The sequence below is a fragment of the Poecilia formosa genome, unplaced genomic scaffold, assembly GCF_000485575.1.
Source record: "Poecilia formosa unplaced genomic scaffold, Poecilia_formosa-5.1.2 Scaffold140, whole genome shotgun sequence".
Lineage (NCBI taxonomy): Eukaryota > Metazoa > Chordata > Actinopteri > Cyprinodontiformes > Poeciliidae > Poecilia > Poecilia formosa.
In genome coordinates, this window is record NW_006800079.1 from 1,040,201 (window position 1) to 1,067,680 (window position 27,480).

Here is a 27,480-nt window from a genome sequence, read left to right on the forward strand (position 1 = left end):
CGAAGATGCACCAAACAATCTGGTGGAACAAATGCAGTTAAATGAATAATAATTAAATTTAACTCTATTATCTCGTTTAATTGTGTTCAATTTGAGGGAAATAAATCAAGATATTTCAAGAGCATTGGTGGACTCGTGTAATTACTCTTCCACCACTGATGACCACAAGCATGCTGCACACACCCTGCCCTGCCTGCAGATCTGCTTAACCAGCATGTCTTTGTGTACGTGTGTGTGTGTGTGTGTGTGTGTGTGTCTCTGTGTTTCCTGATTATTATCTTCTGGGTGACCTAAGAAACTAAGAATGGCAGTAATATGCAAAGCAGCTTGCTTTTTATTACTAAAATGAAATAATTTATTGCTGTTCCTTAATGTCCAAGCAATATTTCAGAGCCAAAAAAATCCACTTAATAGCATCCGTTAAGTCTTTGGGTAGAGGAAGGCTAGCAAAGTAGCTACCATTGTAATACAATGATTTGTAATAAACAAAATTTAATTAGTGTGTAAGCCTACAATTGCTACTTCTATGGGTATCAAAAGCAGGGTTTGGACTTGCAAAAGGAAGCTTAGTGTTGCTTTTTCTGAGCAGACCTCTGATTTCTGGCCATCCGTCCGAAGTCAAAGAGGTCAGCGCATCACTGTTTGGTTTATTTGTTCGCTTCTCTAAACATCCGCTATAAATTGCTGTCTGTGCACATGAACTTATCTATATGTCTGTTACTGTCTGTGTGCATGGGCGTAGCAGTGTCTTATCAGAAACCACCCGGGGAAATAAACAGTGGAAGCTTTGAGAGTTAAGAGTGAGGCATCTGGAAAAACATGATGTCTGGCCCATTAAGGATCAGAGTTAACGAGTAAAACCTGTAGGGCTGCCTTTTGAGCTAAACGTTGGAAATTCATTTAAGCCATGGCAGCACCGGTTTCATAAGCCTCCATTATAGTGAAATTAAATCTTTGAACCTCTTGCTTTTAAACTGTCAGAGACTGATAAACCAAACCACAATGGGTAACTTTGCTTTTCTGGACTTTTCTGAAAACAAGGGGTTTGATAGTTAAAAATGGGGAAAGAAGGAAAAAGTACACAAATAAACGGACACTGAATCTGTATTTATATCCTGTTGTAAAACCGATGACACCTTAATTACTGTCTGAATACAGCTGAAATGCGAGATGCTAAGACAACATTCTTTGTAGCCATCATTGGACCCAATTTGTAGATTATAAAAATAGCATTTTCTCAACTGTAAGTAATGCATTTTTAAAAATAGTTTACTTTTTAGGTTGATAAACTTTGTGTTTTCTCTGAGTATAATTATGAAATGACACAGAAGCTCGTGCAACAGTTCATCTGACTCGCTTTAGCTTTGATTCGCTTTTTATTGCCAATATCTTGTAGCGACGATGGGAGAGAAAAACTGATGCACAAATTCTCCCGCAGCACCTCTTCAAAGATTCACAGTGGAGTCGAGGTTTGGACCTTCTGGACTCAGGATATTATTTGTCAATTTAAATGGAAAAATGTTCATCAGACATGAAATTAACGCTTTCCCTTGGCTATCTCAGCCACTACAATAAGACTGATGGTGGTGGAAGTTGAAAGCACAGACAGGAGGTGGTTGGATCACGTCAAAGTTGATATTAATTAAATCATAAACTTCCAGTGAACACATGAAAACACCCTGTACGATAGGAGAATGGCAACAGACATTGAAAACCACTGGATCTGAAAAGGGTAAGGCTGGACATAAAGGTTTAAATGCTGGAGAGGTGATTACTGGATTGCAAAACCGATGAGTCATTGCTGGCAGATTGTGGCTACAGGGTAAACGAGGGAGCAACAGTCATCTTAGAAGGGCTTTGAAACGACACCAAATAAATACACAGTGAAGTAACTAAACAAAGCACAAAGGGATCTACAAAAATGTAAAAAAGCAAACACAAAGGAAGCCCTGGAAAAACGACCAAAAAGTAAGACAATCTTTAAAGTAGTTTGCTGCATCTCTCTAAAAGTAAAATCTATGCGACCCAACAGACCTGAATGCTTTGGAAAACTTGCAGGTTGAGCAAATGAAAGGGTTCATAATGGAGGACCCAGGACTCTGGACAATCTACAGCTGAGGTGGACAGCTCTGGTCCTCAAGGCCAATGTCCCACAGGTTATAGATGGTTCCTGCTTTAGCTGACCCAATCCAAACTGTTGAATTATCACCATAAGTCATCAACAAGCTGCTGCTGACATATGCAGTTAAACCAGGTGTGGCAAAGGACACTGAATTGACCACAGTACTCAAATTAAAGGTTGAATTGGGTTTAACTTTTTTTTAAAGAGATATTAAGTGTAAAACCTCTTACACATCTTTGCCAGTAGGTGTTATATGTGCTGCAATGTGTATAAAAATACAAATATAATAATTATTTGCTCTCAAAGTAGTTACAAAAATGCCTGAAGACAAACCACAAAGTGTGTCATTACATAGGCTTTGACATTTATCAGTATAAATAATTAATCAGTGTTACTAAAAACTCTGGACAATGACTTATATATAAAAGCCATAATATTGTGTGTCATGGCTGTGCTTATTTCCTTTCCTCAAAATTAGGTTTTACTGAGAAACAGCACGCACTCGGAACCAAGTCTGCTTTTTCAAACTTATCATTTGACTTTGTGACTGTAAGCAGGAACAGATTTAGAAACGATATACTTAAATAAACCACAATTAATTGCAGTTGAAATTATTATTTTTTAGTTTAGGTATTTTCCCCAGACATTTTTTTGTATTTTAAGTTTGTCTGTGTCTGATTTTTGGCATGTCTTTTTAACTAATAATTTTACAAGAAAAACACCTCTCCCTCAATCAATAAACTGGACAGAAAACGAGAAAAGATTTAATCTAGAAGTGATCAAAATCACTTTGAAATATTACTGAAAAATCAGGCTTGGTGGAAGCAAAGGAAGAAAGGGGAAGGGATGACTCCAGACTTTTGGACAGTACCAATAACTTGCAATAGTCTCTATGTTCTCTTTTAAACATTATACAAATCAATCAGCCAGTTTGTCAGCAATGACTTCTAATCATTTGGACAATATTTAGGTCCAAAGGAAAAAAAAAAAAGATAAACTCCTTTAGTTAGAGGACTGTGGGGGGTGTTGGGAGGTGGGGGGGTAAGGAGAATGAGATTAAGTCTGAAGGATGATGTAAGCATTACACACAGACGTGTACACGCACTCTCTTAGGTTTAATGAGAAAAAGGTGTATCCAGTTCGATGTCTTTCAGTGCCTCCATCCCGTCCGGCTCCCTTCCCCCAGCCCCTCCATTTCCCCTCACTTAGTTCCACATCTGTTTCCCAAACTTGGGAAGGGGCCTTGGAGAGAACAATATCTGGGTCAGACGAAACTTTCTCTTTCTGGGTGCACATGTGTGCAAGCAAGCATGAATGTGTGCATCACACATGACAAGCATGTATTGTACGATCTCTGGCTGAGATCATGTGAAGCTGGTGATGGTGTATTTCTGCCATTAGTTATCTGGGAAAAAAAATGTGCAGATCTTTAAGAAAATTTTGGATAATTTCTTATTGTGGTTATAAGCCACAATGAGACATTTTGCATCTATCTCACATCAGTAATTTACAAAAGGAAGTTAAATTATCTGGGGTTGAAAATATTTTCTCTTTACTTTGTTATTTACACTTTTCAGTCTGAAATGCAGGGCTAGTTTTGGACTCAAATTGTAATTTATTTTCTTTTTTGTTTGATTTCTGAATGAAAACTACATTAATTGTCCTAGTAGTCAACTAAACAGCCAAGCCCACTGAGATGTAAACATACGCTGCCCCCTACTGACACAAATCAGCAGTTGATAATTGTATAAATTGATTTTATGCAATCTAAATATTTAAAGAGTGTGCATTTAAAAAAAAATGTTTGAAAAACTGAAATGAATGTTTTACAAATGGCAAAAAAAACCTCAATTTTTTCACTGTTAAGCTCCGTTTATGTAAATCAAAACAAAAAAAATCTGCACTTGCTCAGATAGTATTATGCTGAGAAATAAAGACAAAATCAAAAAATGCTATAAATCATTGTTCACATAATGAAGCAAAGAGACAATACTGATTCTTTCAAAGTGGCAAAAAGAAATTTTGTTTTTACTGATAACCTCAACTATATGAAACAAAAACAGTGAATCACTCCTGACTATGCCACTTTTTTCCCCGAAAAACTTTCGTGTGACCTTTTAAATTTGTCATGAGAAATACTATATGTTGAAAACAGTGCTAAAGCTTCTGAATTTAAAAATGCTATGTATTTTATTAGGATTTTATATTGTATTGTATCCTTGAATAAAATCCAGAAAAAAGTCTTGTTTCGGGGCTGCAGAGCAACACTGTAGCATTGGATTATTTTTATTCACAAGAATAAGATGGAGGAAATCATCTAAGGTCTGAAAGGCATAGGGAAGATTTTTCAGTCTGCCTTAAAAGATAGTAAAATATCTGACTCTTCAGAAGCAGCATGCAGTAAAAATTAAACATTTTAAAGTGTTTGCTCAACCCTGTACTTCAGTCTTTTAACAGTGCAGACGTAGTTGAAATGCTTTTTCAACTTTTCTCCTTGTTCCTGCTTGTTTTGCCTCTCAGCCTTCTTTCTTGGGATATTTTTGTTTGGCCAGTTTAATAAAGTCCTCTGCACTGTCCAGTGACACCAGGCGGTCCTAAACGAAACACAAAGGAAAATGAAAAAAAATCACCACAAACAGTCCACAACAGCTGATTCAAATAAAAACAAAACATCACTCCCTAATACCTGACTTGTTTATGTATTGACTGAGAATAGCCTTCAAAGGTGATTGGATCTGATGTATAGAGGGAAACAATAGTGACCATGAAACTTCAGGAAACAATAGAAAATTGATCAAATTGCTGTTTCTTTATAAGATTTACGATGCATGCTTTGAAGAAAAAAGGCTCACTTAGAACAAGAATACAGCTGAAGTTGATTTAAAGTCAGCCAGAGTTGGTATAACATGACAAAAAAGCTTGCTTTATAAGCTGTATGACTATAGTAAAGGAAAGCAGACAAATGAACTGTCCGTACCATGACATACAGGTATCTGTTATGATGTTCTGTTTTAGGAGGGAACAGAGAGGTGTGATCCAGCAGCTGCTTCAAAAGGTCAGCAGCTTTGCCAAAATGTTCTTGATCTGGCCTGAAATGGCTCTGTGTGTTCACACACAGCAGGGAGTCCACCTCACACTGATAACCTGCAGAGACGCCGGGAGAGGCCACATTCACTTATTCAAAGGAACTGGTGGAAAAAGAAAAAGATTTCTCTGCTTTCGCTTTAAAGAAATCCACAGTTAGAAATTAAACTTAAACACTTTTGTGGGAGAATGGATCAACATCACACTGAGCAATGTATGTGATTATTTCTTCCATAGGGGAGATGTAGCTAAAGTATTTCATGAATTGTGTTCAATGCTTATTCCCGTATTATTCTAATTTAGAGGTGCATTGTGTCTCACCCAGCTGTAGCAGGATTTTCTTCCATCGAGATCTGACTTCTCGCCTGGCGTAGCGCAGTGTGTGGATGTCATAATTCAGCTTCTCCCATTCCTGGACACAAACAAGAAGCATATATGAAATCATGTTTATGATTTGCTCTTTTGTCTGTTTCTCATTTTTGGCCGCACAGTGACAGGAGAAGCAAATAAAGGTACGAACCAGTCCGACAATCCTCTGTGGAATATGACATTTTGTTTTAAAATTGTGAGAAAATAGAGAAAATATTCACAGTAAATCCCAGTGAGTGGTTTCAGTTTCAGAGTCTTGTGAGTTTAATAACATGTCTGTTTCTATGGCTCCATCACATGGTCACATGAATGGAGTTCCAGTATCCCAATTTGGTTCCCTCATTTTATTTCTGGAAATTAAATCATGATAATGGTTTTTACATTTTCCTGAGTGGAGACTTTAATGATAGATTTAAAACAGTGGTTGTCTTTTGCAGTTGCTGATGATTTTTCGAGTCTGGCCTTATGGTAAAATGGTCTCACAATAGTCTCGTGATGCTTTTGTAATTTTTTTCTTTGACCAAACTGCCCCACTTCTCCATTAAGGAATTGTTTTATCATCACAATGTGCCCAGTGTGTCCTGCAGCCTGTTGTTCTCAACACAAACACAATCACATGTTGAACACCGTCACACAGATGGACTGAAAAATGTGAGCTGCTCAGCGGAGAATTAGCCTCAGTCCCAGCTTTATGAGGAAACAACGGATTTGCAGTTTTAACAGTAAGTTTCACCTTCAGGGTGACAAAGAGAAGCTCAGCAATGATGCTTAAAACTCATTTTTGTTCTCACAAATATATAACAACATAAAAAGACATAAAAGCATCAGTCAGTGTAGAAATGATTTATAGAATCTGTTTCAGTTGGTGAACAGAGTTACTAAAGTAAGCACTTCATTAATATTCCAGTTTATTGACAATAACTGCATGTTTTTAGCTACTGGATTACAATCATAAGGATCGTTTCATATCCAAAAAAGTGACTGAGTTTGCACATTTGCCTGTGGCTAAAAAACCTACAAAACAACTGTTACTTTGTTTTCAGCATGTAACATTGTTTAAAGTGTTATCCCTGATGAAATAAACTGGAATTGAATTGAAAAATACAAATACAAAATGTGCGAACACATTTGACTAGATTAGAGAGTGTTGAATCAAAACAGTCTCACATTAGATTGAATTTAGTAATTACATGTATATTTTTTATAAATAAAGCTTGGTATGTCCTTGTCACCAGACGTACAGACTTGGTTCATCTATCAATACTGCAACAGCTGCAGAATCATCTCACTCAGAACCAAATCGTAAATTGTCTTTCACCTGTTAGCACTTATGTCAGAAACAAATTCAAAATGAAGGCATGTTTTAAATCTGACGTTTAAAACATGCCTTCATGTTTTAAACACAGAGCATTGGCAACGCTGTTACTTCTTTGTAAATTAGATGATTCTGATATTAAATTATCATAGAATCTAGTCAAAGTCATTTACTAATCTAAGTCAGCGTGATGGAGAATCAAAGACCTCTTTGAGAGTCACCTGTGCAGCACTCTCTGATCTTATTGAGTTATTTCATTAGACAGAGAGAGAGAATTCCTGACAACAGACTAAATATGGATTTCCTCATGAGCATCTAAGAAAGCTCTTCATTTGAGCCTGTCCCTTTTCTGTTCGGTGGATTTCACATATTTACAGAACCTCGCAAAATTATTCCCACCCCTGACAACTTTTCCAAAAATTTTATGATACAAATTGATAAACACTAATGTCATTGTGTTGTATTGTAGGGGATGTGTTATTCTAAGAGCTCCAAATATCTAAACTTCAGGTGGGAAATTTTGTTGATTACTTGTGCACTCCACAAATGTAAGGATGAAGTCCTTATGTTTTCTGCTTTGAATATAAAATTACCAGAGAAAACATTCAATGTTATATTGAACATTTAGATAATTACAAAAGCATATTTAATGTTTATCAAAGGTTGATCCTAAATGGATGTTCATTTTATTCAACGTTCAACAAGGGTTCACTGGTTAAACATTTCCAAATGATCATATTATGTTAATCGAGAGAGAACACCGTTTCTGACAGGTTAAAATAAGAAAAAAACAGAGTTTTATTTTACAATAAAACTCAGTTTTTACCTTCAGGTGTCTCTCCGACATCATTTGTCTACATTTATTTCTATTCTCTACATTCTCACATCAACTAACTTAATCTCCGTTTGCTTCTCTCTTTCTTTAAATATGGATATGTTGTGCCAATGTGTGCCACATGCAGTCCATTACCTCTGTCGCCTTATCAGCCTGGTCTCTCATGCTGATGAAGGCCTGCAGCTCTCTGTCTGATCCACATCTGATCAGAGACCCGTCTGCTCTGTTGGAATAAACCCACGGATCCACTGTTAATCTTTGACTCTGCTGTTTGTCCTTTGGGTTTTTCTCCAAACACTGCGGTCCGAAGAGGCTTTCCTCCTCTGTCTCGCTGTCACTGGAATCACTGGATATCTGCTGAGGCGATCTGCGCCCTGAAGTGGTCCTCATGCTGTAGGAAAAATGGAAGAAAGTGATTTAGAGGATTATCCATTTTCCTTCTTTTTTACTCCTTTTCGACTGTAAACTGAACATTCGTGCAGTTATATTTGTCAGCTTCTCTTACCGCAGGATAGCCTTCTTCTCCTCTCTGTTCTGCACCAGATAGTAGTGGCAGCAGCAGAGGGTAAAATTAGCACCCATTCCTACTCTTCAAAAGCTTTCAGCAGACAAACAACAGCCGTTTATCCCTTAAAAAACAATCAGGGTTTTGGTCGCAGAGTTCTTCCAGACTCTTTGAATTTAAATATTTCCAAATGGCAAAGTCCACATTTTCAAATAGCCCGGAGCAAAAAAATCCAGGCCACGTCCTCCACACTCATTGCATTCCTCCTTCTACCCTGGCCTGAGAAAGGGCCTAACCCGGCCTGAACGAGAGCTGTCTGCCAATTACATTATCCACGTGAACAGGAACAGGGGACAACAACAACAACACACAAACACACCAGAGCATTGGACGGTTCAGGAATGAATGGCACCTTTATTCAGCAACTCCTGATGACACAGAATGGAGGGGCAGAGACGCAGGTTGCTGGGATTGTTATTGTTGCCTGCCACACTATTTTTAGTGTAAAACCTATTTTCTCAAAAATGCTTTCAAAGCATGATTGTTTAAGAGCAACCTGCAAGAGATAAAGGAGCACTGAAGTAAAATTAGATGGGGTTTTTTCATGTTTTAAGCATATTGACAATTCCATGGAGTCTCCGCATCTTCTAATTTGGCTACTTTTTAAGCGTTGATAAAAGCTTTAAGATGGTCTGTTTGGACAACATGAACATTTAGCATTTGGAGAAGAGGTTAAGGAGGTGAAGATGACGATTACTAAAGCCAAGAAAAGTTATGCTAAACTATTTTAGCTTGGGAGCAGAAAAGGAAAGTTTGACCACCATAGTGTGGCGTGGCCACAGTGTGTCGTGACGGCGCCGCCTGCTTGAGCGGCTCCGCCGAGGACTGCACAGCATTTTGATCCCTTTTGTTTCCTCAGGCAGCACAACTAAAAGGACTTCAGGCATTTTGATTGAAGAGGCATGGCTGTGTTTGCTGTTAAACTCCTCCTGTGTACTACACTCAACCACACAATTTTAGAAAAAAAAAAATAAAAAATCCCTATTTACAAACCGGGACAGTGTCTGAGGGTTTTCGTATTACAGAAGCATCCATAAGGAGGATAAATGTAGGCGTGATAGCATAACACAGCACAGGCCAGCAGACTTGTCAAAATGAAATGCATGTTTTCCCTTCAGGCAGAGTAGTGAGAGATTCTACACGAGAAAATACTCTGTGGGATGTTGCACACTTAAACCAGGTAAAAAAAAAAGAAAGAATTTAGTTTAGATGTTTAGTTGAGATGTGTAGGATTATGAGCCTGCTGTGTTTTAGGCTGTTTAAGGTTTAAATGGGAGTGTCTGCAGGTTTTCAGTCAGAGCTGGTGACCTTATTCATGCTTTTGTTTAATGAACAAAACTGCAATTGAATCTGGTTCAGACAAATTGAACTTTTAATATTGGTTTTGTTCGGTAGGTTGTTCTGATAGCGGTGTTTTATTAGGTATTATGTATGTCCCATATCATAGCTAGAACATATGCCGAATTACATCAATCACAATAAAAACTTCAATAGGAATACTTTTCGGTGACAAGAACACAAACAGTGTCATGATAGGCTTTCTTTTAACTTCACATGACATTTATTTATAAGTTTTGTTCAAGCAATAAAGATATTCATAAATCCCAGTTTCTTCTTCCTGCGAGTTTGTTTTAACAGTAGTGCTAATAGTTCAAAGTTTTGGGTTTTCTCAGCAAAATTCCTTCCTTTTTCTTTTTTTTCTTTTTTTTTTGTATTTCTGGCATGTCTGCTCCCAGCTACACAAAGTTTATGCACAATACAATACAAAGACATAGAACGTGTCCTTTGTTAACATCTTTCTTAATCTCACACGTTGCACATTTAAATCTATAAAGAAATAAGAACTATTTAATTTTGTATACAAGAAAAATATGGAACATCTTTTACAGACATGACATAAAAGTTGTACCAATTCTCAACAAGAGATGGCGCTGCTGCTTCATTGTAGAGAATACACAGCTCACTTATGCAGTCCCCTTTCTTTTTGTTTTGAATTTTTCCTGATTTATGTCAAATAAATTGCATATACTCAACCACAGAAACCTGTTATTTCAAGAATCTTATCAGCCTTAATATAGGGCTGTATTAATCCTGTTGAAGACACACAGAGAGCAGACAAGCAGACCTTTATTTGTAATTATTTTGAATTTGATGTATGCTCATTTAGTTTTTGAAAAAGTTATGAAATCATTTCTGTGTTTTAGATTCAGTCTAAGTTTTAATGTTGGTATCCAAATAACATTAAGAGACTTTGTATCAGCATTGTTGAGTGGGGTCAGCCTGCTGCCAAACCACCACTGATTGCATTGGTTCCTTTAATCCACAGGATTTATTTACATCCAAATAACTTTCTGTAAAACTCCTGCATTGAAGTGTAACATTTCTGCAATACAACATGTTAACATGTTTAGGCATGAGAACTTGATTGCATAGCTATAATTTGTCATTATGCAGTAAACCTTCAGATTCTTTGACTGTCGTTTGCATGCTATAAACCTGTTCAACACATTTCAACAAAGGCTTTTAAGGACCTCTTCAAAAGCTTCAATTGCTAAGATTGAATATTTTCTTGACCTCTACTGTTTTGAGGAAAAGAAACATACAAACAAAACAAAATTTGGATTAGAAATTTTTAAGCCTATTCCAAAACAAAATCTGATTTTCTTTGGGTCAGAGCAAGTTTGCACAGACAAAAACCTTTCTGGTGAGCAAATGTACAGATTTTTGATCTCCTCGTTTTTATTCCACATGAGCTTTTCAGGGTGTATTTTCTCTCTGTTGCCTTGGAGGCTGCTGCTGGCTCCACTACACTTTTATAGACACATACACTCAGCCACACATTTGGTCAATGACAATGTGACATTGATATAATGCAGCTGAATACCTTATGTGAGGGTGAGTGATGGGCTGCTCACCCTGATGGCTGTTGTCTAATAGCTTGTGTATGTGTGTGCGTCTGTGAGAGCAACACGGTAAACAAAATTATATTCCAACACACATGAAACTTTGACAGAAAAGAGAGACGGGTCAGACCCTGTAGGGGCCAGGAGAATAATAAGTAGCAGCTGGACGTATGCTCATATACTGATCCCCTAAGGGAGAGGACCTCATCGCTCACATTCATGAGTTCATAAAAAGATACAGCGCACGTGACTTGAAGGGCTCAGTTTCCTCGAACACACACACACACACACACACACACACGGATGGTGATAAAAACTGGGCAGAGTTTCAGAGACACAGATTGGAGGCGATTATAATTCACAGTGAAGTCTGGCTGGTTTGGTTATCTCCAACTCATCCATCTATTTCTGGGAGTTCTTATGTCTCATCAAGGTAGCAGGAAGAAAAGAACCAGGAGTATTTAAATCATAAACTGGAATTAAGACGGAGGAAGACGAAGGAACCATGTTTGACCGAATTTTTATAAAAAGTCAACAAAGGAGAGAGAAACAACAAGTTAATGAGAAATAAAATGCAATCTAAGTAAGTGGACAGGACAAAAAAGTCTTTGATTTTACCATTTAAAGCTAACCTCAATTGTTCAAAACAAGTCAAAAGGTTCACTTTTTTTGTTTTTGTACAAAAGTAAAGCTGCGTCGAGAAGTTGTTGATGGAAAACTTTCTTTCGGCAGCAGCCGTGCTGAACTGTTGACAACACGTTAACACAAATAAATTCATGTACTATACCACCGTATATAATAAACTATGATTTGTGGTTCTTATGTGACAAAACACGTAAAAGTTCAGTGGATATTTATGATTTTCCAAGGGACTGCATCAGTTTGTGTTTATATTCGGCAAACCTTTTGGTGATCTACAAATGAGCTCAGAGGAAAATTTTTCAATTTAATTTAAGATTATTGTAAGAATGATTTATCTGACTCGCCTGCACCGCTTTGATTGAACATCTGTGGCAAACATAATTTGCTTTTCAATGAAATAAGACTTTTCCCATCTGCGTCCGTCTTGTTTTTACTCTCCTTCGTGTGAAATTTTTCATTTGCACCACACACATTTACATGATGAATAGAACTGTGTACAAAAGGCCCTTCTCCTCTGAGCAAGTAACACACTTTTGTCACATGCTTTTATTGCAAATCGATGGAGATGACGCCATTTTTTTTCACTCCGTCACAGATGATCAATGGGAATTATGCCGTGCTTCTTAACTGTCACCAGTAATCAATGAAGATGGCGCCATCGCCGCAGCTCCTGATAATTGCAGCCGGTGATCATTAACAAATCTGAGCCCAGGTTGACACGCTGCCTGATCACAAAAGACGTTCATGATTATATGTTGGGAACAGGAGAGTGTAGCAGAAGGAGGGAATATAAGAGCCGTGTGAAATGTGTAAGGTGGTTGGAAGGAGAAATACAAAGATCAGGAAGCAGAGCAGCCATATTTTTGCCATCCTCCTCCAAGGACTAATAACACACCTCAGTAGGCACAACACAAGCTCATAGGTTCCTCCCGTTCCCTAACGAGAACCAAAGGTCCTCAAAAGGAATGTAGTTTACTGCCATACAACAGCCCAGTATTAATAAATCAAATGTATATTGCCTGCTGGACACTGGACATCCCCTCTTTTTGTAGTCCAGGAAGTTGTAGTATAAATCATGGACAAAATAGTGTTTGTTTGTGCCTCCACTGCATCCTTTGGAACATCAGGGAGCTACATCAACATCAAAATTAATAATTTGAGCAACAGATTGGATTCTAGGTGAAAAAAAGAAGAAATCACGTCTAAATATTTTATTTTTTAATCCTTCCTTAGATTTGGAAAAGAAATGAAAGTCTGTAAGCACCTGATGCAAAAGTATTTTAGTGTAAACATCTATAATAGAGTTCAAACTGATTCAAAAATATCTAAGATTGATCACCTGTGGCTTCGACCACTGAAAAATTGGTATGCTTGGCATCAAGAATCCTAACTGACTGCTACAGGAACACATTTGCAGGTGAAGCATTTGTACAGTTGTGCATAAGCTCACTTTAAAAATAACATATATCCTTAAGGATTTTACATGCTGCTTGTTATTTTTGCGTAATGTCTTCATTGCTCAGCCTTTAAGAAACTGAGTGCAGTGCCCGTGTCAAAACATAAGTTTTATTTTCTACTCCAGAACTCAAAAACATATTTATTTTGACATTAGCTTTTCAAGGATGGACCTTCTCACTTCTTTTTTAAAGCGTGTCGCAGATTAAAATGTGCAACATGTCAGAAAATGAATCCCTTCTTTATTTATTTTGGATTTACATCAGAAAGGTTTTCCGCTCCTCTTTCTTATTGTAACCTTTGGAGGCGGCTGCTCTTTTTCCCCTCCATGAATGACTGTGTCCTCTTGAACCTTACAAGTCAAGACGTACTCCCTCCGCTTCCTGCTTCGCACGCTCGCTCTAATGGTTGACCCTGCGTTCTCCACATGAGACAACTATGAAAATAACACTCTGTCTTTTTATTTATTTATTTACTTACTTCCCTGAAGACCACACCAGCAGAACTGAGAAACCACAAAGCAAGCAAAGGAAGTGGAGTGATAGAGAGTGATAGGAATATCACAGGATATAGTAAGAGAAGCTAACAGAGACTCCACAGCAATCATGCCAGTCAGAGACCATCGGTAAGAGGTGTGAAAGCCATCTGCTTCTCTGTTCGCTCGTCTTCAACACAGGAAATAGCCAATATCGTGGTAATGTACCCCGGAAACAAGGAGGATCTCTGTCCATGACTGTATATGCAACTCTGAACTGTAGATGCTTGTCTGTGCGAGATCTGTGGGCAAATAAATCTTACAGCTTGATGACCTAAAATTGATAAAAACTCATCATTGGCATATATTTCATATTAATTTTGGCCTTTGATTATGATTTATTTGAACCATATCTTTTTCACATTGAACTGAGGTCACCCCCCCTCCCCCCAAGACAAGAATCTGATTTAAATTGATCAGTTCTGAGCCTAAGTTTAGTTAGCAAATGTCCAATAGTTTTAAGGTTGGGGTCCTCAATAGTATATCTCCCTATAAAAACACATTCAACAGGTTTTGCTGAAGTGCATAGAGAAGAAGAGAGTTCATAGATTTAGTGAACTCCCAGACTTCGCCAAATCTCTATGGAAACACTGCTGGTGGAGGTGATGTTTTTAACAGGAAGAAGTGCCCCAACTCAAATTGTGCTTAAGGCTTCATTTAATCTTGGCTCATGCCTACATACCACCAATGTACTTAACCTCTCTGAACAAGAGATGTCTGGCAGCTGTGAACTCCATGATCAAATTTGCAGGCTTCCACTCGGCACCTTCTTTGGTTCCATGATGTCATCTTGGCAGCTCAGAACGAGGCTCCTCTTTCTTGCTTTATGAGGTAACTGTTTTCCTAAAAACTATTTTCTTAAAGAGGCTAAATCCTTAGTTTGACTCTGAAAAAGCATACTTATTTATATAGTGGCCAAATACCCCCCTCTCTCTTTCCTCAAATCATAAATCTTTGCCCCAGAAGGCATTTGTTTTGTCCAGATAGGCCGCTGTAATTTTTCGTTTGTGGTTAAAGTTGTCATTTCTGAACCTTTCACTTTTCCCCTCTGAAAGCTATGTTAATTTTAAACTTCTTTCTTTTTTTTACTTTAGACACCAACACTGGTGTTCAACTGTCCTCCAGTTTCTGAGTGTTTTCAACCTTTTTGGTTCCTGTGTTGACATTATCATCATCCCAACCAATTTCCTTTCTTACAACAATGGAGCAAAAGATTCAAATTTGCACACAATTTGTTCCTCTGACAGAATATAGATCCCAGGCACATCAAAACTGATTAAATCAGAAAAGAAACATTACGTTTATGGAAAAACTTCCCAAACCTTTTCAAAATCATAGACTGGGCCTCAAAACTGGAAGTGTGACAGGAAGACAACTGATTTAAACAAGCTCCACCATTTCTCCCAACAACAGTGGCCAGAAATCCTCCAAAGATTGTGATATGAAGTTGTATATAGTTACAAAAACCCTGTGGTTGAGGTGCTACTCACTATGATTCGTCATACGTTCAGACATTGCAACATATAAAGTGACATAATTCTGGATGACAGCTGTGGATGTCTCACATTTTATTTCAACAAGCTAAAGGCTGAAGTATTTTAATTATCTCCAATCAAGCATGAAAGGAAAACCATTTTCTCTGTTATTTCAGTTAGTTTCCAGAGATGGAACCTGAAGCGGTTCCCAGTTGTTATACCCTCCTGTATCTCTAGATGGCACTGTTGAATAGTCCAGAAGAAATATAAGAATCGGAGATTGTAAAAAAAAAAAAAAAAAAAAAAAAAAGATTTAGCTTGTTTTCTCTCATCCATTTTTTTAACCTTTCAAACTTCATGTTAGATGGAAACACAGGTGAAGCTGTGAAGTCCACCCAGACAAATATCACTTCATAGTCAAGTACTAAAATTAGACTCTGAAACAGTTTCAGACATTAAATTTATGTTGAGCATTAAAAGTAAGTCAAACATGCAGTTAACAGTTCAAGTCTAATAATATTCAGTGGATTGTAAATGATGGAAGCTGAATATCAAAGGTCTTCTCACTGTTTATGGAAGTATTTGGATGAGAGTGGGTGAGTGTGGGTGGCTGCACACACAAATGAAGCATACAAGCATGCTCTCAAGCTGGAAATCTTCCCTTCTGTATCAAATGTGAAAGTTTCTTTTCTTTAGCTGCTATTTAATCATTTTCCTCTTCTTGTCTTTTTTTTTTCCCTGTGTTTTCTTCTTTTGGCTCCTCTGGTGTGGTGGACTCATTCAGTGCCCACACTCACAGTTCTGGTAACACAAACACACACTCTGCAGAAGATGGATAGTGCTTAGGTAATCAGGTGTGGATGTGCACGCTCTGAAGGTAACATATGTTTGAGCCTTTTCCTGATTGTCCTCAGAGGAGAAAGTGCCCTCTAGCCCGTAATGTTCCTGCATCCGTCTGTGTGTCATCATTTCTCATGCTGCTGAACTGCTGGTGGCGCACGCTCAGGGTCAGACTACACCTAGAAATCACTCAGGTTGTTTGCCCGTGATGTAGACAGTACCTGGCTCATTTGTTTTTAGAAAAAGAGGATCAGTACAACAGGAAAAAGAACCATAAAAGTAACTGAAAATGAATTTTACAGACCGTTAGGTTTAAAGCTTCTTTGAAGACAGCATGTTCTGCTTGTGAGTGTTTGCTTTTCGGATCAGTCCGTTTTAAACAAAAACTATTAATTTTTACATTTATCAACTATAAAATTGGAAGGATTCTATCCATTAGTATTAAGACGATTCTTAGGGGTGGATGAGGAGCAGAAGCCCAGCCCAACAGGTTTCTTTTCAAAATTTAAGACAAGAACAATTCAACTCGGAATTTCTGCCAAATAGTCAAGTCAAGTCAAAGTTTATTTATACAACACATTTGCAACAGCCTCAGCTGACCAAAGTGCTTCACAACAAACAAAACCTCACAGGTAGATAACTGATAAAACAGAAAATAAAATTAAGTTTAGTAATAATAATAAGAAGAAGAATTGTAACATTGGCAAAAATGTGAATAAAATGAATAATAATCAAATCAGTCTGCAGGCTGATAGGTTTGATTTACAACGTATTTGCTAATTCAGTCCATATCTCTACATTAGCTGCATTTCTAATACAAGTAGGAGCAAATCTTTGTGTACATGTTCTGCTAATGTCGAAAAAAAAAACACCAAATTGTGTTTGGCAGAAGAAGACTACTTCCTGTCTTCGTCCTTGTGGTTTTTGCCAATAATAACATTGATCCATGACTCTTGTCATGCGAGAAAAATGTTTCCATCATAGTTTTGCAAAATACATCAATTTAAATTCAGAGTATTCAGAATATGCCTCTACCATACAAATTTTGAACACCTGAATTTCTTCTTTGCAGAACAACGAAGACTTTTCCTATTAGTTCCATCTAGAGACCGAAATGACCCGAACGCCTTTATCCGCGGGTCAATACCTTATCCATACACAGAAGCTAATGCTGGGAAAGTTTGGGAGCCCCTGATTCAAATCACACAATCAAGTTCTCTTTTGAATAGTTAAAAAATACTGAGACAAAACTCATGTCCAAATATTGCAAATGCTTGATGGAAGTTGTTGCACAAGCAGTTACTAGATGTAGGGGTCAATTACTTTTTCACACAGTTTTCAATCAGCATTTGAAAACTGCCTTTTTTATATTCACGTTTTAACTTTCATATTAAAACTTGCTTGATGATCTGAAATATTAAAGAAAGAAACAAGCAAAAACAGAAGAAATCTGTGGGGTTGGCATAACATTTGTGATGGCACTGTAAGCAGTTTAGTTTGACAAATAAAGATAAGATGAATGTTGCAAACCAGGAATGAGTTATGCAAATTCTTGTCTGCACACACTCATCGCGTGAAGGATTTGCCAAGACAGGACCACACAGGTGCACACACACACAGGACAACAGCTGGTTGTCACTGAAATACACACATCAGTACAGTTTAGAGAGCCTCCATGCATACAGACTGCCTGTTTAAACGAATCATTCATTCACAGCAGACTCATGTATAACGCTAAGGAGAGGAAGAGGAAGATGCATTGAGGGAGGGAACATGAGAAACAGTAGGAGGTGGGAAACGGGTTGACCAAGAGGAATAAACTCCCATGCAATATCTACATCAACCTAGACGTAGGTTGATCTAGGTTGATCTATGTGTGCATATGCATATTTGGGATATGCACACATATGCCAAAGTGGCCCCATATGTGTTCATATGGCCACTTTGGCAAGAGTTTATTTTGGGATCCCTAGAACGGACGACTGAGACAAAGTGCAAATCGCAGTTGAGGAAGACGCGAAAAGTAATGAATTTAACTTTGAGAAAGATGATGACACATTTTCTATTAGAGAAGAGGGTGAGTAAACAAACTGTCTGCATGAGATGCAGACAGAGACAAAGGGCTGATCATTCTGATTTAAGAGAGGATGATGGATAAACAGGGGGAATATATATATATAACATTAGAGTAGGGTGACAGGGTGGTGCTACAGAGTCAGGAAAAAAAAAGACAGAGGACAGGTGAGATTAAGAGGGATATAAAAGTGAAAGAGTGGGAGGGATCGCCCTGACAGGATGGCCTGATGATGGGGGGGATTATGTATAGTAGGAGGAGGAAAAAGAAAGTAGACAGCATGAAAGAGAGTGTGTTCGATGCCAAGTGAGAAATGTTGATGCTGGAGGTAAGAACAAGGCAGGAAAGTATTAATGAGGGGAAGAAACAATAAAACTTATAAAGAACAGAATATTGATGCAGTTACTCTTGTGTGTTATTTATAATGTTAATCAGTTACCTGATCCATACTTGGATTTTCATTTTGCCATTTTCTTTTTCTTTTTGATGAGAAGTAAATTATGATGCATACAAAAATTTGCAAACATTTTAAACCATGTATTATTATTATTATTATTGTTGTTGTTAATAATAATAATAATAATAATAATAATAGCAGCTGTTTTAAGTGGTCTTGATCAAATGTTCTGAGGTCGTTTTCTTTTATTCAGACTACGGCTGCTTTTCACCAAGTTTCTGTCCACTCTTTGTTGAAGGAGAACATTACTTATAATACGTTATGTTACAAATTACATAACATAAGTTGAAGTGGTTTCCAAAGCTGAAACTATAAACACAAATACACCTCTTATAGCTTGAAAACAAAATCAGCTCTAATCTGAAAGCAATACAATTTCTGAGCTCTGTGGCCATAAAATGGGGCAGAAAATATTTAAAACAAAATGGCAGACAAACATGGAGTGCCATTAGATTTTAGCGGTTGTAGGATTTCTCTTTCGTAAAGACCATGCAGCATTTCTTCCACTAGTGCTAGACTTGTGTTTGTTTTGGTTGTATTTATGCAGAATGCCCAGTGTTTCCCAAAGTCCCAAAGTTTCCATTTCTATTGCTTCAATATCTCTGTGATGGAGACCAGGGGTTCCGTCACTAATAAATGATTATTGATATTATGTTGTGTTTAATTTATTTTCATACCAAATGTTTCCCGTTTCAGTTCTTTATCTCAGTTGCATTTTGACATTTAGTTGAACATTCTTTCAGGCAGAGCATAGCTATCCTTCCCGTACAGGAAGAATGTGGGGGGAAATGTCAGTTTCTTTCTTATAACTCCTATTTGCTTAATTTGAGTTTGCTAATTGTTTGAGTGCTTACCTTTCCTAGTGTGTCCCCTCAGCAGGTTGGAGCAGCAAAGGGAGAAAATGCTCCAGCTGCTGCAGAAATGCTCCTGGAGCATACCATTTTCATTTTGGAGGGGTAATGCTCTGAGGAGTTATATTAAGTTAAAGTTATTCTTTGATTGACCTTATATTAGCTTAGTTCTAATGATTTGCATGCATGTAAATATTTACCGGAACCATTTATTGTTTTCATGTTAGGTTTGTGTAATTAATATTTATTCTTGTTTTGTTTTTGAAAACCCCTTTATTTGGTATACGTGGTGAAATTACCGCGGGGAACTTCTTTGTCTCACTGTGTAATGATAACATGCAGCTCTGAATAAATCCACCTTGACTGCATTTTGTTGTCATGCCTCCTTTCTAAACACTGAGCCTCCGCTGGTCAAAGTGACAAGGCAAGTAAAGATTTCACAATTTTAGTACAGTTTGCAGAAACTGTACTCATTGCAACTCAAACCAGATAGAAAAGTTCTAATACTTTAAATTAGCTGTCAAAAGTTTGCAACCAAGAAGGAGATAAATGAGAGGAAATGCTAGGAGAGCAAAGAGGTGTTTTGAACCGAGTAGTAGTGTGCAAAGCGTGGTAAATGGAAGGATAGTGGGAGGAAGCAACAGATTGACAAACGGCCAAGCCGGGACATGGGGTCTGAGTAATGGTAAACCAAGGTGGCAGAACGGACAAGAAGAGCTGAAGGGGAGGATGGTGAGGCACAGATAGATGGGAAGGGTGTCACGCAGTCTAACTAATGATTCCCAGGCCTGTAGTTCAATTTCTCTTCAAAATTAAAGCTTCATCTATCACCGCAATGTGCCTCATTAGCAGTGCAGCCCTAACCAATCCCAACACAACCATTTACATTTTAAGTAAGATGGAAGGCAGATGTTTCATCCGCCTTTGCTCCTGATAGTACTTATCCGTTGTTTGGTATGATTGCCTCTGTCTCCATGTGAAACACACACAACGTTGATGTCATTCAAAGACGTAGACGTCAAACGAGCGCTGAGTAACTTTTAAAACTTGCATTAAAGTTATAAAAGTAGATACACTCTATATTTCACATCAAACTACAGTTCTGTGTGTGAAATCAGTCTCACTGAAGTAATATTTGATCTGCATTTTATTAACTTTATTATCATGGCAACAGTGAGCCTAAATCCAGCCTAATTACAACTGTGCTATCCTTTTTCATCTGCTCGCCACAATCCATGTTTAATATGCAGCATATGTACATTTTCAAGTGTCTGGTAATTTCAGAGCAGCCAGCTAATAATGACTGGGTTGTATTTCTCACGGTTCAATTTCAGTGATGAACTGCAAAGCTCTTAATTGCTTTTAGTTTGGCTTTTTCATAAAGCTGAGTCATATTCTGCAGACCATTAGGGAAATTGGAATATTCAGCCTACCTTTCATTTTCAACATAATGATCAATATGTCACAAACTCTACCGATGAAAGCAATCTTAATGGGACTTTTTGTTTACATTGCCACTGCCTAAAAAATTATATGGTTTGTAAGAAAAGGCAAGGCAGTAGATAACATCTATATCAGATCAGAGCAAACTACATATTTCTGATCTCTGTGTTGTCCTGAGCATACCAACGACACATCAGCTGGTTCTTCTAACTAAATGCAAATATGAATTCTTTTTAGGAAATCTGAGAGAAAGTCTGAACATTACCAAGAAGCTGTTCTTATCCACTTAGAAACCTAGCTCTTGTTCAGAAGTGAACTCTGGCAAGTTTGAAATGCATATGTGAGCGCCAAAAAGACCAGAGACCGCTCCAAAAACAGGAAGACGACAATAGCGCTAGGCATTCTGGGTAAATACAAACACTTGTGACTACCGCTAGCAAAATTGGCTCGTGGTTTTTTTTTTACCAAAGATGAAAGAGAAATACTACAACCACTAAAATCTGAGGGTCCTCCATTTTTGTTTGCATTTTGTAAAGAAGGAAATTGAATTCAGACTTTTTCAGGAGGGTTTGTGTTGTTTCCTTCAGGGTTCTTGGTGCAGCACCACCACAGGCAGGGATGTGAACAGGATTTTCAAAGGGTCTGGATTATTTGACACAATGCAGTGTGAAAGTGAATCACACCAGTTGAACAACAAATGTTACAAATTTGGTCCCTGATGGAACAAAGTCTAGTGGGATATCACGTGTGAAATCACCATAAAACATGTGTAAGAAAAAAAAACTCAAATGTAAACCAAGAAACTTAATGCAAGGGAATGAACTTACATTGCAAAATCTTAATGACAATAACAACTGAATACGGCAATGCTTTTTCTAACAATAATAAACCCAGAAATAATAAGAGAGGAACAAAAATAAAACCAAAACACAAACACCTGTGGATCTTGAGAGGCTGTTGAGTGTCCCAATTGTTTTCTTGATTATATACTAAGGGAGCAAAAGATTGTTTCTTTTTGTTGTTGTTCTTGTGTTTTCTTTCTCAAAAAAGGCTTTATGTTGTATTTACCATCTTTTTTTTAGAATTTTACCCACTTGGATTTGTTTCAGCAACCCAAAACCTTGTTAAAGATAAGTGGATCTGATAACGTTTAAATGGATGAGCTCTTCATACCTCCCACTGTTGCTCACTGGCTCCTTATTCATCATTCCGCGTTATCTATCTTTTATCTATCTTTTCCTATTTTAACACGCAGTTCACTAATCCTTCCCCATCCATTAAAGGGAACACTTTATGCTACTTTTCCACACAGCGTCCGTGTGTTCCCTGAAGCTCGTTCCATCTCCCTCCGTCTGTTTGCCGGTCTCTGCTGACGGTGGCCATTATTAAAAGCCATCCTGTCAGATATGTCGCACATGGCGGTTATTGATGTCCTTTCATTGCTCATTATCGGTGAGTGGCTGAATTAGTGCTGACTGGACATAGCCTGTCTCCCACACACTCTCAAATATGTCCCCCACTCTGTACATAAGCTGTTTAAACACCCACAAAATATTCAAAAGACGTACTCTTGAAGCGTTTTGTGCTATGCACCGAAATTATGAATGGCTATGCTGTATGATTTTAGTTATTTTATTTTGCTACACGTGTCCATCACTGGTCCTTCACCCTTCACTCAACCGTTACTGTTAACACAAAACTAAGTCTGATTTATGGGTCACAGGATGCAGGTACTGTTTTACACTACAGATACCTTCCTTTCACTTGTATGAGAAAACCAGGCACAGTGTTGAAAAGTTATCTGACAGATGACCGTTATTAGTGTAGCACTCTTCCCCCTGTTTGCAGATACATTAGTTTTATCAAACTGCACATACTCTCCAGCATGTGGAAGCAGTTCCCCTGTTTGTGTAAGAGCTCAGCAGTGTTGTCTTTACTGTGTGTGGTTATGTGCCATAGGAAGCCATGCTGGCATGTAAGGCTGAAAAGATCACCAAGTGTACCAAGGGAGGAGTGCTAGTGTTAAAGCTAATTTCAGTGGTGAAATGTGATGCATATGACAAAGCGGTTAAATTTAGTTTTAAAGATAAAGAGTGGCTCTCGGAAGTGCACAAAGTAACACAGAGAGATAACAGTGGAATATTTACAGAGCCTTGCAAATGTATTCAAAGCACTTCAACTTTTCAACATGTTGACACTTAAAAAGAAAATTAACATATTTTATTGAGATTTTATGTGCAATATTAGAGCCTTCAGTCTTTTGCTATGTCTGTCAGCCTTTTCTGCCCCTGCTGAAGAAAAGCATTCCACAGCATGACACCATCACCTCCATGCTTTCAGGTGGCTATGGAGTGTTTGGGATGAAGCGCATGTAGGCTAAAGCGTTCAGTTTGGTCTCACCGGAATAGAGCACAATCTTCCCCTTGTCTGCTGTGCTCACTACGTGTCTTATGGGATCCTGGAAAATATTTTGGCCCATCAGACCAAAGATTTTCTTCCTACTACTCTTCCATAAAGACCAGAAATGTGGAGTGCAATGCAAATTTGCATGACAAAGTTGTCCTGTACAGATTCTCCAACCTCAACTGTGGATCTCTGCAGGTCCTCTAGCATTCCCATGGACATCTTGGCTGCAATTCAAAATGCCATTTTTGGCTTCACTTCAACTAAGTAAAAATAATGGTGGGCAGTAAAACCTGCCTGACCTCTGGAAAATGCTGAGTCCCAGAACTCATAAGGTACGTTGCATAGAATTTGCTTTATAGTGAAATCAGCAACTGAAAATGTGAAAAGAAAAAAATATATACCTAATTTTAGAATGAATAAAATTAAAAGAAAAAAAGAAAGCAAGAAACATTTACAATGAGGTAAAGAAAATACTTTTTTCAGTCAAATCCAAGTCACTCATTCCTGATTTCATTAAAATTTTGAAACAAAAAACGGAAAAAATATATATTCCAGACAAAGAAACAAAGTTCATAATTTGCAGCTTAATTACATAAGAGGACTGAAAGAAAAATATGTCTTATACAAATACCATTAATCTCAGAAATTCTAGACTAATGCCAATGCATAAAATGTGACTGTAGGTTGCTGTCATTTCCTGAGTCGTTTGCTCCTCTGTCACCTGTTTCTGTGCAGGACTGATTCTACTTTGCTGCTCACTCATCTGCAACCTATCTTCTCGTTAAGCCACATAATAAGAGCCCCGGTGGGACTTCTAAGTCCCAAATTGTCCTTTTGGTTGTAGTAATTCAACCCTCCCTACTTACCATGCTCCCCATGTTTAATTATTGGTACCAAGTAATACCATCCTGGACCTCACCTTGAGTTTCCCCCAGAGCGTTTTATGTCACCACCTGGTAAAGGCAGCAAGAGGAAACTAACTAGGTACCTAAATATGCAAGGGCTGAAAATGTGTTCTCACATGAAAATTGTAGAGTAGAGTGTGCAAAAGGGAATGGAAGCATTAGTAAAACATGTTATAATTTAAGTTTGTGTAACTTTTATTAAATGTTAGGGGGAGAGGCTGTCAGCCTTACCGGGCCCCTGGGGGAAAAAAAAATCTGAGAATAATTTGAAGTATGTTTCAGTAACTGAGTTAGATTTATTTTATATGTTAAATGTTGCATTTGCTGCTCACATTGTCACTCTTCACAATGAGGTCAACAGTTAGATGCAACATCCTAAACCAAATACAAACAGCAGTAAAAACAAGTTACATAGTAATGTGTGGGTCTTTTAGCACAGGTTTGCGATTTTATTTGGGAGGAACAATCTCCCACACTAGTTGTGAGTCCAATGCAGATTTGCACAAAACGTCGTCAATATTCCAGTAAACACAATTTTGCAATTGCCACGTTTCCACGAAAAAGAAACCTAATTAAAATCGCACATGAACAAACTAGTTCGTAAGTCATTAAAAACATGCAGCACAATCTTCCTCGTACGACTTCCTGTCGTCTTCTTTGTTGTTTCTACTAGTAATTGCATCCGATTTCTGACGACTCGTGTGATATGAAAAAGGTGTTTCCGTTGCACTTTTGCAAAATACACAAATTTTGATACAACCCCCCCAAAAAAAACACGTCATCCCAGCACAGAAACTTAACATGAGAAAACCTGAGCTTTTTCAAAATTTATTTTCATAATCCTAATTTGCTCAACTCTATGGTCAATGGAAATGCAGCTAATGAAACTCAAACCCTGCAAAGAACAAGAAGAAGAAGAAGATGGCCTTTTGCTAAAATATATTGGTATCCACTGCTTCAAGATGTGTGTACAGTTCAGTAATTTATAAACCACCAATCAATTGCATCTTTACAACACCAGAAAGGTGCCATTTGGAAAGAACACTAAGGAAATGCTCAGCGTTTTAGTATTCAGGCCTAAAACTTGACTTTTTGTGTGACAAGACCATGGCAAAACACCCCGATCTTTCTTTAATGGGCCAGAACCTTTATTGATAAACACTACAGGGACAGTGCTTGTGGGGTTGCACCAATGAAATAATAAGGAGTCTGAGGGTGTGAAGTCTTGCAAACTAATTACAGTGTGATGAATTTGTCTTGGAACAACAAGCAGCATCTGAATGCTGCCCTGTCTCCTTGACTGATTATACTGAACAACCTCCAGCTTCATCCATCATGCATCTTTATGGCTTCTTAGGGGAATGGTTTGCGAGTGTGCACAGTAATTGCACACAAGTGTGTTTCCATGAGTGTGCACAGATTTTTACACACACACACACACACACACACACACATACGTATTTGCGGGACAACCAGAGGATTGGTGTGTATTTTCAGTGTGTCAGGAGAGGTGTGGTCAGGCAATTAACCAGCTGTGCTAACGATCATCTCAGTGCAGCATCACAGAATGTTTTACAGCACCGTCCAGCACTTTACTGCCTTTGTTGTCACGGTGATATAGTGTTCGCCACCATAAAGTGCTGATACTGGTGATTGTTTTGGCCTCTTCACTCTTGTTCTTTTTACATATTTAAACACACACATATACACAAACACAAGAACACAACCAATGCAAATGTGTTTAATCTGTCTAAACACACACACACATCCACATTACCAGTCTTTTATGGGTTGTGTATGCTTTATGGCTGGTGTCTACTGGTCTGCCCTGGGACCAATCTCAAGCCATAGATCTCCCTTATCATAAAATGAGCATGGTGTGAAATAACACAGTGGTGGCCATGCTAGAAATTCTCCATCCACTCTGGAGATACCCTCCGTCATGGAAACGCCAACCACAGCAGCTCTTTCATGCTAATGTAGACAGCGTGGCACATAAAATGAGTTATGTACTGCTGTGGGAAACAGGCTTTCCAATAATTTTTGGGGAGGTTTAGTTATTTTTATATTTCCAGTGAACCTAAGAAGAAACAGCAAATGTTACCACAGTGGCTTTGAGTAACAGGATCAGTCAAGCTATCAGTACACGGAAGACAAATTGTTCAATCGCAAGTTTATTTTTGGGGGTTTTGGCACACTGAGTATTTATGGAAATTTGTCTCAAAGAATGATTGACAAAGTAAAAAATATATATCTTTTCTATAAGATATTTCATCATTTTAAAGAGTATTAAAAATGTCACTTCAGTTGGACATTCTTTGTTCTGTTTAAAAGAACATAAATAAAAATCTGTTGTTTTTGATCAATTCACCAAAGAAACATGGGTCGCTGCTGGGGCCACAGGTCCCCCTTATTATTTTTTACTTAAGGGTGTAGCAGCAAAACTTAATAGCAAATTCTCACTATTGAATAAAAATAGTCAAAATGTGAACAAAGCTGAAGCAAAATCTCTGCTTGTTGTCTCTGTTTACATGAAAGCCAATAGGAGCCCTGGAGCACAGCTAGCCGCTACAGCAAGTGGCTATCTGCATTTTGTTTCAAAAAAGGATTGAAAGTCCAACTCTACTGCTGCAGCGGTTTATTCAGTGGGCAAGAGGATACAAAAAGATACCAACTGACAAGATACATGAGCAGTTAAGTAATTTTAATGGTAAATATTAATGACTGAAACATGTCATAGCACCTGCCAAAACTGATGAATATGCTGTTGAAAAGATCATTTATGAATAGTTGCATTTTATCTCCCCTGAAACTTAAAACTAGTGTGCTCTTACTAATGAAGGATGTACTGACTTTTCCTGCAAGTGGTTTTTAATGGACCTTTCATTATCGTCTAATTTTTATCAGCAGAGTCATTTTGGTAATAGCTCAACCAAGAAGAGCAGCTGTTGCCTTGGGTTTCTAATTGATGGAAAATGAACTCGAAGTGAAGTTTTATAGACGCAATAAAATGTCATGAATATTCTAAGTTGTATCATTTTTGTTACCATTTGAAAAAAGATTTACTCCATAGAAATATACTGCTACCTTTTTGATGCTGCTTTTGGACCTTGGTTCAACATCTAGTTACTCTTGTGTTTATTTCCTTCAGAGGGTAAAACTTTTTGCTTTTGCAACTTGCGGGATTATTAAACACTTTTCTTT

General features: G+C 37.8%; 1 protein-coding gene across 2 annotated transcripts; it reads right to left on the reverse strand.

The window, feature by feature from the left end:
* Nucleotides 1–1,621: 1,621 nt before the first annotated feature.
* Nucleotides 1,622–19,570, reverse strand: LOC103145331 (melanoregulin). 2 transcript variants are annotated; one of them, XM_007562713.2, is made up of 5 exons: nt 19,526–19,570; nt 7,861–8,116; nt 5,528–5,618; nt 5,100–5,266; nt 1,622–4,716 (listed from the first exon to the last, which is right to left on the reverse strand). In XM_007562713.2, exons 2-5 carry the CDS (start codon nt 8,113–8,115, stop codon nt 4,639–4,641), a joined length of 591 nt encoding a protein of 196 aa, XP_007562775.1. In that variant the 5' UTR covers nt 8,116; nt 19,526–19,570; the 3' UTR covers nt 1,622–4,638. The 2 variants fall into 2 exon arrangements, with proteins under 2 accessions (XP_007562775.1, XP_007562774.1); XM_007562712.2 differs by lacking the exon at nt 19,526–19,570 and adding an exon at nt 8,231–8,540.
* Nucleotides 19,571–27,480: the final 7,910 nt, after the last annotated feature.